This window comes from Nerophis lumbriciformis, linkage group LG02 (assembly GCF_033978685.3).
Source record: "Nerophis lumbriciformis linkage group LG02, RoL_Nlum_v2.1, whole genome shotgun sequence".
Taxonomy (NCBI): Eukaryota; Metazoa; Chordata; class Actinopteri; order Syngnathiformes; family Syngnathidae; genus Nerophis; species Nerophis lumbriciformis.
The window spans coordinates 37072280-37087943 of record NC_084549.2 but is presented as its reverse complement, the minus strand read 5'-3'; the positions used below and the strand labels follow the sequence as shown (position 1 = coordinate 37087943).

The 15664-nt window shown below is 38.5% G+C and overlaps 2 protein-coding genes across 2 annotated transcripts in view; both read right to left on the bottom strand.

Annotated features, from left to right (window-relative positions):
- Positions 1 to 173: 173 nt before the first annotated feature.
- On the bottom strand, positions 174 to 13491 carry csgalnact2 (chondroitin sulfate N-acetylgalactosaminyltransferase 2). Its single transcript, XM_061962068.1, has 8 exons — positions 13359 to 13491; positions 5954 to 6804; positions 3520 to 3736; positions 3317 to 3418; positions 1686 to 1864; positions 1513 to 1607; positions 1368 to 1449; positions 174 to 1306 (listed from the first exon to the last, which is right to left on the bottom strand). The coding sequence occupies exons 2-8, from the start codon at positions 6603 to 6605 to the stop codon at positions 1014 to 1016; spliced, it is 1620 nt and encodes a 539-aa protein (XP_061818052.1). The 5' UTR covers positions 6606 to 6804; positions 13359 to 13491; the 3' UTR covers positions 174 to 1013.
- Positions 13492 to 14680: 1189 nt separating this feature from the next.
- The window catches only part of ret (ret proto-oncogene receptor tyrosine kinase), a 68801-nt gene continuing 67817 nt past the window's right edge, over positions 14681 to 15664 (bottom strand). Inside the window, exon 20 of the mRNA XM_061961995.1 lies at positions 14681 to 15599. Within this exon, the coding sequence (XP_061817979.1) occupies positions 15442 to 15599 (158 nt within the window). The 3' untranslated portion in view covers positions 14681 to 15441. The remainder of the gene's footprint in view (positions 15600 to 15664) is intronic.

The window sequence follows — 15664 nt, the reverse complement described above, 5'->3', positions numbered from 1 at the left end:
TAGTATAAATTATCGAGATGGACAAGGAACAATTGTGTGTTGTTAGATACAAATACCAACAGACAGGAATAAAGTAGCAGCAGTTCATGAAGCCTTCTGGGCATTTTGTGGTCAAATTGACCAATTAATAATTTCCTTGCACTTTGTGTTAAGTGGGAGGTATACCTTAAATACCCGAACCAGACAGTTTTTTATACCAAACACTTTTAATATTGCAGTAACATTCACAGAAGGGTGAGACTGCTCTTTTGACAAAAATACACTTCACCCACCCTGAAAAACATTATCTCAGTTCCATTGATTATGCCTCTAACCTCAGCGAGTGACTAATCGACTGATTGATCCGCTGTAACGTGGCCTCTGGCATACAATTAAGGAGTCCGCAGCTATCAGAACAGCAGCATGCAGGCACATGAGATCAATGTATTAAATTCACATGAATAAATGTATTTACAAGAACTGTAAATAAATAGTGTCACTTGTTCAGACAATCCTAGTACCAGCAGACCTGCTAGGAGTTCTGCATGCTTTAACCAAATCTTTCTACTTATCACATTGTTTCTCTGTTAAGACAGTGACTGAATGTCTCGTATAGACATACCGGTACATAAAAACAACAAAAAGGTCCCTTTTTCCCCTCACAAGTTTTAAACATAAATATAATAGTAACTGAATATGGCTCCACAAACAATGTCAAAAAGTCTAGCTGGAATTTGAAAGGAATTTGCACGTGCTGTTCATTAAACTGAATAGCGCTTATAATGGGAGCATTGGAATTAGTTTGAATGCGATTCAGCAGCAGCAGTTAATGGTCCTAAAATGTTTGATCTTTTTGGGAAAGAGCGACTGTAATAAATGTGCCCTTCAGCAGGTTGATCCTCGGGCTCACTGAGCCATGTAGTTGTTTGTACATTCATTTGTCTACAGCTGTGCAGCCACATGCACCAGGATATAAAAAAATTAGTGCATTCATAGTGCCGGCGTGTCACAGGCTTTGTGACGCAACGAGCTGCTCACACTTGGGCTTTGTTCTGAGACTTAAAGGCCTGCTTGCGGAGGTGAGCTTCGATCTCCTCACGGAACACCAGCATCCCCATGTGTGAGTGAGAGGCCTCGTTCATGGCTTTGGACTGGATGCACATGCGGTACTGCTCGGGAGTCAGCTCGTCCGCACAGTTCTTCTCGTGCCACAGGTGGAATAGACCCGACACTGGCGTCCGGATCACTATCAGGTCGCTCCGAAGATACTTCCTGTACAAGTGGACATCTTCCCCACCCCAGCCTTTCACTTCCAGGTCAAAGCCGCCTGAGAGGGAAAAAGTATGTTTAGGGATGTTCATGATAAAGTGATAAATATCAGTGCTTACCAATATTGAGGAAATCTGAGCGATAGTGACACATCATTCCAAAGCCAAAATCTCTCCAAAAACCATAATCCTTTTTGTGAACCTATATCAAACATATGTTATGTTGTGTTTCAAATGGGTACTTAAACTCCCATTTCTAGCCTACCATCTGTTGTTCAATAGGTGGAGCCAGCTCCAAATTTCCATGAACTATGGCAGGATTGTACAGACTGAACACCACCGGATAAAAGACTTTTTTATCTAGAAAACAAAAATACGCCATTATTAAAATGTAAAAAAACCAGACATTTCATGAAATGAAAAGCAGCCACAGCATACTTGGAGCAGTATGGAGACGACACATATTGAGGAAATCCAGCGTGAACTGGACGTCAACGTCGCAGAAAAACATCAGAACTTCGCCTTTGTCCCAGGCGTGGGCTCCAATATCCAGCCCCCGACCTCGGGAAAACTCCTCGTTGACTGGGATTAGAGTGTATTTGTGGAAACCGTCCTCACTGACAAAAAAACCCCCAAAAGTATGTGATGTAAAATCTCTACTACACAGCTGCAAAAACTGAAATCCAAGCATGATGAATACTGGGAATGAAAAAATTTTTTTTTAGCATTTTTATAAATGTAGCACAACCTGTTTGCCCTCACTCACAAACCATAAATTATCATGGGACTGTGTGAGTGCAGCTTGTTGTTGCAACTCCGTACAATAGATGACATTGTAAGTCTGCTTCCTAATAACACACTTATGAAACAGTGTGAAATAGTCTGCAATTGCTGCATTCACTGGAGCATATTCATTAAAAAAAAGGCAGACACATACCTTAACACAATTTGCGTAGAAGTATGCGTAAGTAACCCCACCTAATGTCACGCGCCTTCATTTCACAAAGTCGATGCAAAGAGAGTCATGAATGCATCTTTCACTGAGACAGGTGGCACAGTTTAGGGGTGTGCCGTGCACAATTTAGGAAGAAATCTGGAAGGATATCAAGTTTCACATGTTCATGATTTTTTTTAAAGATTTATGTATGATTGATGCAAAATTTTAGATAAAAATAGGTATAGTAAAATCCTCAAAAGTCTAAACATTGATGAAATTCTGCCACATATTAATTTCGTCATTCCCAGACACTAAACATGCAGAAGTTAACACCATGGAAATATTAGCAATAATATAATTTGTTTTGTTAGGAACTAAGTATTAATTATAGGGAACAAAATTAACAATTCATCATTTTTTGGAAAAGGAAAACTAAAAAGAGAAACATTACACAAAACAAAATCACTCTCAGGTGACTCCTAATTTGTGATATTAAAAAAAGAAGCGACTTGCATTTGTAGTTCTAAACACACCTGTTTTTGCAAACGTGGCAATTATATGTAATTATATCCCTCCCACAAACCACCACAAATAAATTCCAGTCCTCGGGAAAAAATATATTTATTTTGAATATATGTGTGCTTATTTTGTAACTATACTTTATTGATTTATTTTTTGTATATATTGGTGCTTGTTTTTTTTATTTGTAATTGAGTTCGTTTTGTAATACTTGTTTATTTTTTAGATGTTTATAGTGTAAACATTTGTTTTTTATGTGTGTTTATTTTGTAAATATCTGTGTTTATTTGGAAGATATGTGTTTTTTTGTATACAGTTGTTTATTTTATTTTTTATTGGATTTATATACTGAAGCAATGTTATAATATGTACTACAGATAAGAAAAAAAGGATAAAAACACACCCTCTTACTTTAAGAAGTATTTCTCAGGATTTAAACCTAAGATAAAAAGCTTGCCAACAATTGAATCTTGTTAGTAAAAAAAAAAAAAAAAAAAAGCATTTCTGCTCTTGTTTTCAGTTAATTAATCAAGCTTGGATTTCAGTTTCTGCAATATGATAAGCATCAGAACCACAGCAAACATTTGTTGTCGGAGGCAAAAAAGGAACAAACCTTGACAATGTCTCCAAAGACAACTTCACCTCCTTGAGGTCTGTTTGGCCAAAATAGACAACTGTGAGATGAACCTGCCTGTCCTGCTGTATGCACACCTTCCTAAACACACAAAGGTTTGTGCAGCATTTGGTGACAAAGACAAAAGAGCGCAGATTAAATTAAGCAAGAACATGTTTGGACGTGCCAGAAACTAACATCACCTGAAGTTTAGTAAGAACTGTGAGAAGGTTTTCATTCTGCCCGCCAGTGGCAAGATGATGTTGATCATCATTCCGGATGTTTCTACAGATGTGCTCCTGACTTTCATCAGCGGTCCAAAAGGCCTGAAGAGCGTCACATGGCGGAAGGTGCTGGATTCCACTTTGGAGAAGAAGAGCTCATAAAGGGAGCCTTTGTCTCGCTCGGTCCTGTGAATGCCTGCGAACATGTGGCAGTCAGTTACTGGATGGACATAATAAACATTATCATTGTGAAATGATACATGGAAGAGTAGTCAATGTGCAGCTTTTATAACAACATTCATGTTCTTTATAAACTCTGAAGGATCGGCTCACTTTTGTGTACTGCTCCTGAAAAGTTGACATTAGATAATTATGGTTATGATGCGTCATGCCAATTAGTGAATTGTTTTAAATGCGGTTCCCCTCAGGATTATGGTGGTTTGTTGTGTGGCATGTGCACGTCATAAACAAATAAACTATCATTAGTGTCACTGTTTCTCAATACATTATGCTTTTGAGCTCTATTTGTGCATTGTTGCTGTTTTTTATTTGTAAAATGTGCCATTGGACATTCTTGGCACTATCGCAGGTCGTGACTCCTGCACGCTTGTGGAGTTGTTCTGGGCGAAACACTCGCGAGCTGGGCTGCATGATTGTGGCCATAATAATAATCACGATTATTTATTATGTTAGGGAAAACACATAATGTCCTCATGTAATTGGCCATGAAATTGTCCAATAAGCTAAACAAACGTTATCCATATATTTAAAGACAATTCTGTGTTTTTTTGTTATTTATTGGTATTAACGTTTCAACCGTTTCTTTGTACATAACTCTTTTTAGCTCTCTCTATTTTTGATGTTTTTTGGGGGGCCATTTAAAAAAACAGCTATGTTCCACAGGTGACCTGCGCATCATCAAGTTGACACTCAAGCTTAACTCATTTGACAGTTTGTAGTGTGAAACATGAATATTAAATGACAAAATACAAAAATATAGCGTTATTTAGAGTAACAATTTTACTCACATGAAAGTGTCATTCAGCGTGCATTTACATTTTCGCGGTCCAAGGGTTCATACACATGCGCAGATGCAGAGCGTGCATGAATTCCAATAGGGAGCACGTCTACTGACTCTATTTAGCACGATGGCGAGCCTTTAGTCTTGCTGGTGGGACTCCAAGGACACAAGCAAAACAGCATGTTGTGCAGGCGCCCACCCCTTTAAGAACAGTGGTGTGGTCTTTAACGCACACTGAGCAAGACTCCACAGAAGGGAAGCCGGCGAGGTGTTCATGGAGCTCTGTGCGCATACACAATGGCCTCTGGCGTGGGCGGCTGCCACTTCACGAGACAAGCCGCTGTTGCTTTTCTGCCACAACGGCTGTCAACGTGCTTTATTCGATATGCAGCGGAGCCTGCTTTTAAAAAGTGAATATTGCAGACAGACAATCACCCTCATTTAATGGCAGCCCAAATCGTGATCATGATTTAAATGTGATTAATTGTGCAGCCCTGCTTCCTGTCTTTCACTTGTGGGCTCTGTACCGAGGATGTCGTTGTGGCTTGTGCAGCCCTTTGAGACACTAGTGATTTAGGGCTATATAAATAAACATTGATTGAGTGACTTAAATCGTGCCACATGGTAATTTGTATCAGAATGAAAATACATATTGCCACAAATTTATGAATGTGTGTGAAATACTGAAGTTAATTGAATGTAACGAAGTAAAATAGTACAATTTCTCAATAAAATTAAATCCTTAAAGGGAATCTATGATATATTTTGTGTTTTCTGACTTATAAATGTTGTTACAACGTTGGATATCCGTGTTAAATAATGCCAAAGCCTCAAATCATAATGTTCATGCATTTTGGCGTGAGTTTGCGTGCAGTTTTGGGTGCCTCTGAAGGCAGGGTTTTGCAGTCTGGCTATGTTATGACATCACAAGGTGGACATAGTTATTTAGACACAGAAAATAAAGGTAGGATAAAGTATTACTTAATGAAACTGACGTGCGACATGTAGTGCCATTTTTATACAGAGTCTGAATCGATTAGCGAGTGTGCAAGTGTAGTTAATGTTGTGACCGGATGAATCTATACAATATTAGGTTTATTTTCGACCTCGTTTGTAAAGAAAAATTGCGGCGACGATGCCACAAACGAACACCTTGCAGACAGACTCGAAAAGCCTGTTCTAAAAGTGACTATGGAGCAACATTTACCCCGAAGCGTATTATCTAGACCACAAGGATGTCTTTTAAATGTGGCTTAAAATCATCATAGGTCCCCTTTGAGAAGTTCATGTTGAGACAGAAATGGGGTTATTGATAAACATGCACTAGTGTTTAGTTAGTTTTCAATGATAGTATGCAAATCTTGAAGTTGGTTTTGTTTGCGAAGCAGTTACCTTCTTTAAAGTCACTCTCTTTGTAAGTTTGCTTCTGCATTGGGATGTCATCCTCCACGCCGTCCTCCTCATCGGGGTTGTTGATCAAATCCAGCGCAGCCTCGATAACCTCAGCAAGTTCGTCTTTACGATCTTTGCGAGCAGGTTTCACCTCCGGGTGCCGCGTCAGTCCCATCTCCAGCTGATAAATCTTGGAAGAGGTGAAGCTCTCAAAAGGCACCAGAGCGTACTCGTTGGGCAGGTGAGCGCCTGTGTGGACCTCGGCCTTCTCAATTTGAGAGTGCAGGAAATCCAGTAGATCTCCTGGCTCTTGGTCGTTGTTCTGAGATAATCCCTGCACCCCGGGGAGCTCCTTCCTGTACTCCAGGAGCTTCAGCTTCTCGCTCATTTCCTGCAGTTCCTGCTTGAGCTGCGCAATCTGCCGCTTCAGACTGGCGGCGCGGCTTAGGTGGCGCTCCTCCTGCTCCTGCAGCATGATCTGATAGTGCTCCTTCCCGTAAGTCTCCCCAGCTAGGCCCGGCATGACAAGGCTGTCGTCGGCCGGAGCGTTGCAGTCCAGCAGGAAGGCGAAGAGCAGCAGCAGCAGGAGCAGGAAGAGGCCCAGGAAGAACCAGCGGACCCGGCCCTGGAACAGCAACCCCCGTCTGGGCATCGCGCTCTCATACAAGCCGGAGCAGACGACTCTGCATTCCTTTTCTCTCTGACATCCACTTTTCACATCACTTACGACAAAGAGTCACAGCAATTACGACGAAGGTGTGGCGCACTCATTTCTTGATGATCCGGTCTGAAATTGTCCTCAAGTGCATCTCTTGAAAAAATACTTTTACGTAAATCCATGCGATTGTCACCTTTAGGGGGGAGGGGCGGAGAAACAAAAGATTCACATATTGCATTATTACAAATTTACAATGAACACCTTAATAAGGATGAATAAAGTGAAGGTTTGAGAAAGTGAGGAATTAATTCACCTGCTTGGCCAGACACAAGCAGGCTGACCCCAGTTACACAAGTTACATAACCCAGAACAGTCCACAAGCCTCCAAAGTTAACAAAAATAAAAGGACACAACAGTCCTGCAAGCAGGAGCACCACACAACACAAACACATTCAGGGAGCAACTTCCTGTTTAACTGCTTTTCTTTGAAAATAAAAGCACTGAACTGTTGCATGCAAACAATCAAAGGTGGGTAGGGCAGCCAAAAATTGTACTCAACTAAGAGTACTGTTCCTTTGGAGTAATATGACTCAGGTCAAAGTAAAAAGTAGTCATCTAAATTAGGTGTTGTGTGAAAAAGAAAACTTTTTGCGAGTAACTTCTGACATACGTATTTAGTAGCTATTTTTTAATGGTTCTTAGTGTGTGTGTGGTGTAACAATTTGCTTAAACAGCTATTTGATTTTAATCATAATTTGAGGTTGCCGATACGATTCAGTGGCAATATGAGTTTATTTAAAACAATAAGGTCCATGACAATTCAGTGAGTTGAAATCGGTTCGGAGTCTTTTTAGCAAAAAAAAAATGTAACCAGTGTGGCTGTAAAGTCAGTGCTGGATGCTGGACACTGCAGGTGAAGTTTCCTATATTCCTGTTATTTCTTATAAGGTAATTAGGTATGAATGAATTATAGATACAAACAACAGTTAATGGCCAATGCATTCACATCGTATTTGAATAAAGTGCAACCAACACTTTATGTTGAATTAACAAGAGGAAACACTTTCTGCTCTTATAAAAGTACAGTAACCGACATTTTAACAGTAGATGTACCTGCTACTTTGCTGTTGTTTTTCAACATTAAGTTAATACAACAAAACTATCAAAAATAAAGTGAAACCAACATCTCTTCCGGTTGAATTAATGAATTAATTAATTCGACCAGCTCAGTGACCAAGTGGTTAGAGTGTCCGCCCTGAGACTGGAAGGTCGTGAGTTCAAACCCCGGCCGAGTCATACCAAACAGTATAAAAAGGGGACCCATTACCTCCCTGCTTGGCACTCAGCATCAAGAGTTGGAATTGGGGGTTAAATCACCAAAATGATTCCCGAGCGCAGACAGCGCTTCTGATTGACAGCTCTCAAAGCACTCTTCAGTTGGAGCACTCTTAAGTTAAGGGACCACTGAATTGCTGGGTTGCACATAACGCCACCTCCGTTGCTGTTGCCTTGGATAGAGCACATGGAGGTCAAACACAGCATAATTCTTGCTCGGAGTCAATTGAAAGCAGAGTGAAAATGCCAACACGCATTGTTGTCGCTTGTGGCAATGCTTCCAATAGATATGGTCGAAGTTTATAAAATAGTACATTATAAAGTGAAATACGTTAAAACAAACAAAAACGCAGAGAAAACTTGTTAATCCACGCATTTAAGCTTGTCATACGTCGAGTGGAGCCAAGTCAGAAACACGATGGACTACTTTGTCAATGTATGTATGATATTGAAATACACTGTAAAAGCATGTTTATTATTTGCCTAACTTCCTTATTAATGCTTTTTTTTAGGAATCTCAGGAAGCGAACATACGTGTAAGTAACTGCTACGAAGTGGAAAGGAGGTAGGATCAAATAAGCTTGGTTTCTTCCTACTCCTTTTCGGTCATGTTGTAAAGAGAAATAGAAAATATTATATATCATGTTGAAACTGCATACATGTTTGAAATACATTTCCGCCAACCAACCAAAACTATTAGCATCAAGAAAATATCATTAATGGTGATAATTAACAACAATAATACATCTCCTGAAGGCTGCATATTAAATAACTACGCATGCTGTATCTTGATATTGCTAAATATTGTTTGAAACCAGACATTGCTGAACAACAGAGAAATCGAGCTAAACAATGAAACATAATATGAACTTCACACCATTAAAACAACTACAGACATGAATTGGAGATGACAGCGAAATATTTTCACTCAGAAATCAACTGCAAAAACTAAACTTACACACAGCAATATGACACTCGCTAATGCCAATCAAGTAATTTACTAACCGATGCACAAATAAGTCCAACATTGTCTTTCATGGATTAATGCTCAATTGGTGGACCCCTTCCAGATGTAATATGATGTGCATCCAATCATCTATCCATTCATTTTCTGCTGCTTGTCCCTTTCGGGGTTGCGTGGGGCTGGAGCCTATCCAAGGAAGTGCGGTCGAGCAGTAACTTGAACAGTCGACTTCGGTGATGATAAATGGTTTAAATCTTTAGAAAACAATTTCTCTTAAGGAGTATATATCAATCTCTTCCATTCCGTTTCAATTTTTTTTAAATGATATCTGACTTGTAATTTTGTTCTCTAAACATTTGAAAATACGCCCAAACCTGCACTGATGGAGATAAATAAACAATATCCTAATGCAGGTGTGCCCACACACATATATCAACATATATATGTTGATCAGGAAAAAATTCAGAGGCTATTACATCCCTACAAGCCTGTTTTGCAGGTAAACCTGTGAAACAGGCTTGTAGGGATGAAATAGCCTCTATATTTTTTCCTGACCCAATGTATATTCTGCTCTACCCCGTTATTGAGCACTGTGTAACGGATAAACCACAGAAACCTCGACTATATATCAATAGATACTGCATGTTTGTTATAGAATTTTGTCTTTAAGGTGTGTTAAAGGTGTTTAATTAAAATACAAGCATGTTTAACGCATATAGATTAATATAGGTTGGTGTATTACCTTATTCTGATGACTTGCATTGGTTGGCATTAGGCAGGATACTCAGTATTGCTGATAAGTAAGTTCCACAAGTTCAAATTAATACTGTGGAGGGAAAAAAAGTCCTTCTTTCTTTCCAATACCACATGGAAGTAGTTGGTTTTCAGCTACTTAGTTGTCCAGCTTCCATACTTGTTATTAAACCCTTTACAAGAAATACATTAGAGGCAAACTCCGTAGCTTGCCAGCTTCTATTAGCTAGTTTTTTGAAAACCTTATTTTGTTAGCGCAGGCGGGATGGAGTAGCACTTATTCTGTGAAGACAGAGTCTGTGTTGAAATAAAAAGTGGTTGTCGCGTCCCTGCCAACTGTTTTTTCTTCTTCATACTGAGCTTGCGGCAGCCAGCGGGCATCTCACAAAATCCTTGGGTGCTGTGCAATCAATCAATCAATGTGACTCTCTTTCATATGACAAAAGTGACGTCATAGTAAAGATTGATGATCAGTCATTTATAGGTTATGGTTAGGTTCTGATTTTAATTTATTTCAAACATTTATACAGATACAATATGTTACATCATGTGAAATTTTAATGCCTGGCGATCGACTGATACACCCTTCGCGATCGACCGGTTGCCATTGACCTAAAGGGACTCTTGCCCTCCACTTGAAACCTAGAAGTGCCTCTAGGTCACTTGATTGTGACCCAGCAATTGGGACACCCTGCTCTAGTTCATTCCAGAGAGGTCACTGAGGTCAAGACTCTCAAGTTCATCCACACCAAAATCAACAGATCAAGCCTTGTACACTATGGGCGCAATCATGTCGGAAAAGGAAATTACCTTCCACAAATGTGTGTGTTACTACATCAACTAGCATTATCAAACATTGCTAAAAGACACACTAAACATGTTCTAAATGTAACTGAACAGGAGTGTATCCAACACAAACAACAGTCACTTAAAGTTCATCTAATGAAGGCCCGACCAGCGTGATGCATCTGTCTATCCTGACAGCTCTAATGCGTTCTTCACCTGGCCTCACAGCAGTAAATCCATCTCAAGGCTATAATGAAAAGCAGCAGGACACAGTGTTTTAAGGGACACCAAGAACTTCTCTTATTCCTCTTTGCAGCTTGATGATAAAATAGAGTATTTTGTTCCTACTAACTGTACAACTACTTTCTTTATAACAAACATGTGACATCTATAATTGTCATATTAGTTTTTACATAATCAAATATTATTAGAATCAGCTTTATTTGCCAACGCAAAATGAATTTGACTTGGTAAACTGTGCTCTCTTTGTTCAGTGTAAGAAATAAAGAAAATAAAATCCAACAATTACGCGAGAGCGCAGTACCGTGGCGGCCATCCGGCGCAATCTTGGTATGAAAACAAGAGGGAAACATTAAAGAAAGCAAAGGACATAAAATACATCGAAAGTGCACAGAGCAGATGCAACCAGCTGCCAGTGTTATTGCACCATGCATAGAAAAACAACAAAACAAAACAAAAACACCTACATACACAATCTTATGTTATGTTATGAAAGATGTGTATTCGGTTGTTGTTTTCTTCATTTCAAATAGGTCATATTCATGACAAGATTATTCAATCAGTTTGTTAAGTAGCATCATATTTGTATCAAGGTTGGGAAATAATTGAATAAGCGTCTTCAGTTTTCAATAGCATTTAATTAGAATCAACGTTATGAAAGATGTGTACTGTGTTAGTGTATTTAATATTATATTCATTGTAGTATTGGTAACAATGCGAACAGTAACTTATCGTTATTAGCATATTAGTATCAGGGTTATGAAATACGTGTCTGCAGCATCTTTATTGTTTAAAACCATTATTGCAAGCGTTTGCAAACCATTAGTGCTGTTATCTGGTGTTTAATTTAAAAACATATTTTCACAAAAAGTTCAACCGGTTGTGCCTTTAGCTAAGCAGGTTGGTGTTATCTTCAGTGTTTTCGAGTTATTTTCTGTCTTTTAAACGTCCCAAAGGACATAGAATACATTAAAAGTGCACAGAGCAGATGCAACCAGCTGCCAGTGTTATTGCACCATGCATAGAAAACAACAAAACAAAACAAAACAAAACCACAAGTTCAACACCTACATACACAATGTTATGTTATGAAAGATGTGTCTTCAGTTGTTGTTTTCTTCATTTCAAATAGGTCATATTCATGACAAGAGTATTACATCAATTTGATCAATAGCATCATATGTGTATCAACGTTGGGAAATAATTGAATAAGCGTCTTCAGTTTTCAATAGCATTTCATTAGAATCAACGTTATGAAAGATGTGTACTGTGTTAGTGTATTTAATATTATATTCATTGTAGTATTGGTATCAATGCCAACAGTAACTTATCGTTATTATCATATTAGTATCAGGGTTATGAAATAAGCGTCTCTGCAGCATCTTTATTGTTTAAAACCATTATTGCAAGCGTTTGTAAACCATTAGTGCTGTTATCTGGTGTTTAATTTAAAAACATATTTTCACAAAAAGTTAAACCGGTTGTGCCTTTAGCTAAGCAGGTTGGTGTTATCTTCAGTGTTTTTGAGTTATTTTCTGTCTGTTAAACGTCCCAAAGGACATAGAATACATCAAAAGTGCACAGAGCAGATTCAACAAGCTGCCAGTGTTAATGCACCATGCATAGAAAAACAACAAAACAAAACAAAACCACAAGTTCAACACCTACATACACAATGTTATGTTATGAAAGATGTGTCTTCAGTTGTTGTTTTCTTCATTTCAAATAGGTCATATTCATGACAAGAGTATTACATCAATTTGATCAATAGCATCATATTTGTATCAAGGTTGGGGACGGCGTGGCGCGGTTGGGAGAGTGGCCGTGCCAGCAACCTGAGGGTTCCTGGTTCAATCCCCACCTTCTACCAACCTCGTCACGTCCGCTGTGTCCTTGAGCAAGACACTTCACCCTTGCTCAGTGTGTGAATGTGTGTGTGAATGGGTGAATGTGGAATTAGTGTCAAAGCGCTTTGAGTACCTTGAAGGTAGAAAAGCGCTATACAAGTATAACCCATTTACCATTTAAGGTTGAGAAAGAAGTGAATAAGCGTCTTCAGTTTTCTATTGCATTTAATTAGAATCAACGTTATGAAAGGTGTGTACTGTATTAGTGTATTTAGTGTTCTCTTCATTGTAGTATTGGTATCAATGCCAACAGTAACTTATCGTTATTATCATATTAGTATCAGGGTTATGAAATACGTGTCTCTGTAGCATCCTTATTGTTTAATTGTTTGTAAACCATTAGTGTTGTTATCTGGTGTTTAATTTCAAAACATATGTTCACACAAGTCAGTTTTATACCTAACAGTTAAACATGTCACTTGTTTATTTACATAGCATTACCTTGGAAACTTCAAACAATACGAAGTGGTCGTTCATTCAATCTACAGTACCTTTCTAAAGATATTTCAAAAGGCAAGTTGATGCCCTCTCACAGATCAATGAGAACAAATATCCAGTTTAAACATTTATATTTCATAAAAAGTTACTGCGAACTCTGAATGAATTCAAGTGCCAACCATTATTCTGAACGGTCTTAACCGGAAGTTGACCCGGTTGTGCCTTTAGCTAAGCGGGTTGGTGTTATCTTCAGTGTTTTCCAGTTATTTTCTGTCTGTTAAACGTCGCGCTCGGCAGGTAAGTAGTGTAAAGACAATTACTCACCTCATCGTACATTTGTCCCTCGCCGCTGGTTCTTAAAGCTGGAAGTTTGGGGTGAAACACACAGTGACAGGTTGGCTGTGTTGCAAAATGCCACGGAGCACTGGGGAAAGAGTGGCTTGCCATCCACTTCCGGTCCAAACGAGCCAATAGGAGGGATGCTACTGAATGACGTCAGAGAACACGTTGACTGTAAAATTGGCCTTATTTTCAAATGTAGTCATATAACGGGAGGTGATGCTCAGTGTATGGTCCAATTGTTGGCTTTTATTGTACCCTATAATTAAATTAAATGTTTGCATTTATAATTTGAGTGTATTCTACTACTTACAGGAGAAGGACTTGTTTTATTCTCTAAAATGCTTATATTTTTAACAATAGCATAATCACGAGGATGTTTGCACCTCTCCTAACCATTTGGGGACATTTGATTTGAATTATCTTAAAAGCAAAATAAAACACAGAAGTCCTGTTTTTGAAGGGCATACAAACATTTTGGATTCCTACTTTTTTTGGCACAAATGTCTCTATAAGTTCCAATCCTAAACAAAAATATCAAATTTGTAATGTTTTTTCAGAATGTTGACCCTTTTTAAGATATTTTGATCAGATAATGTTACAGGTTTAAATAACTAAAGTTATGAGTGTTGTCTGTCTATCTGTGTTGGCCCTGCGATGAGGTGGCGACTTGTCCAGGGTGTACCTTGCCTTCCGCCCGAATGCAGCTGATATAGGCTCCAGCACCCCTCGCGACCCCGAAAAGGACAAGCGGTAGAAAATGGATGGATGGATGGATGCACATTTACATTATTTGACAATTGTGACATCATTTGACCAAAAGGCCTTCAAAGGGTTACAATAATAATAATAATAATAAACATTACTTGTTTGGTATGTTTGTTTACAGCTGAAGTTCATTGAGAAATTTGAGCAAACAAAGTTAAACAAATATTTAAATCGAAAATGTTTTTATGTCCTCTGAAAAATTATGTCCTGCGAAAGAATTGGACATTGCATTTTTTAAATTTACCATGAAAAAAAAAATCACATATCATGGAGTAACACAACAAAAAATATGGCCAAATATACCGCAAACAATTACTAAAAAGACAAAAAGGTCCACCTTTTTCCCCTTAGGATTAAAAATAAATGCTTTGCCAGAATGCAATCGAGATTAAATTATTTGGAACAAATGCAGCTGAGATAGGCACCAGCACCCCCCGCGATCCCGAAAGGGACAAGCGGTTGAAAAATGAATGGATGGATTATTTGCATATTGGGCCAAAACTGAAACGGTATCCTGTACATTAAATAAGTAGACCAAAATGATATTTATTTCCATTTACAAAACATAGGCTGAAGGTAATGTACATGTGTATTGTTTGTTATATGTAACATAATAATAAAATAAAGTAAAAAAAAACATACTGTAGCAATGATAACACTCATTAGTTCACGTCATCACTCATACGTTTTTGCTATTAAAGTAACAAACAAAAACCAAAAATTAAATGGCTACTAGCTGCATTAAGTCATCAAACAGCACTCATATATTGATATTTTTCATGACTAAAAATAACAACAAACAAAAGAGTAAGTCTGTGTTTGGAATTAATGTTTTTAAAACATATTGTGGATAGAACAGAACATTGGTCTTTGGACATTATCAGGAGCGCAGTCCTCCAAACTAGAAACTTTACATTTTTTGTCCACTCAATCCCAGCTGTCTACAGCAGATGATGGTAAAGGAGTCCCCTTTAATTCCTGGGCTGGAACATGATCTTCACAGTAGCACATTAATATTTGGTGGCTATTGTCGAAGCGGCACAGGCACTTAAAAGACATTGACACTGACATACAATCTGGTACAACAGTCATGCAGTGGTACAACATGGCCATGAGGTAATAATTAACATACAGAGCTGAATGAAGTAAGTATGGTCTATGCTGATCCAGCTAGAGACCCCAGTTTTATTACCCGTGCAACAGAAATAAAAGGGAACCAACTTTAGCATCAGGTTGTATATACACTTTTATAGAAATATACACATCTACCAACACATCTTTTCTACAGCGTTGTTTGCATCTAGCTATCAAGCTTGTCCACAGCTTTTGCGGATGAAGGCAAAGCCATCCAGTTTGCATAAACACTATCATTGGCATATCTTGTAAAGACTGGATTAGTGGCATCATGTCTGTTGAGCGGTACCGGGCTCTTCTCGGGCCAGTTGGGGTATGACATGCCTAAAAATGAGAACACATCATTTTTTCTGCACTCAGTGAAAGATAAGCAACGTGCAGACAGTAAG

Coding starts and splice junctions, on each gene's coding strand:
- csgalnact2 (XM_061962068.1), bottom strand. CDS start 6,605: ATGCCCAGACGGGGGTTGCTGTTCCAGGGCCGGGTCCGCTGGTTCTTC. Junction 3,419..3,519: donor CAGTTCTTACTAAACTTCAG/GTGATGTTAGTT, acceptor TTGTGTGTTTAG/GAAGGTGTGCATACAGCAGG. Junction 1,450..1,512: donor CACCTATTGAACAACAGATG/GTAGGCTAGAAA, acceptor TGTTTGATATAG/GTTCACAAAAAGGATTATGG.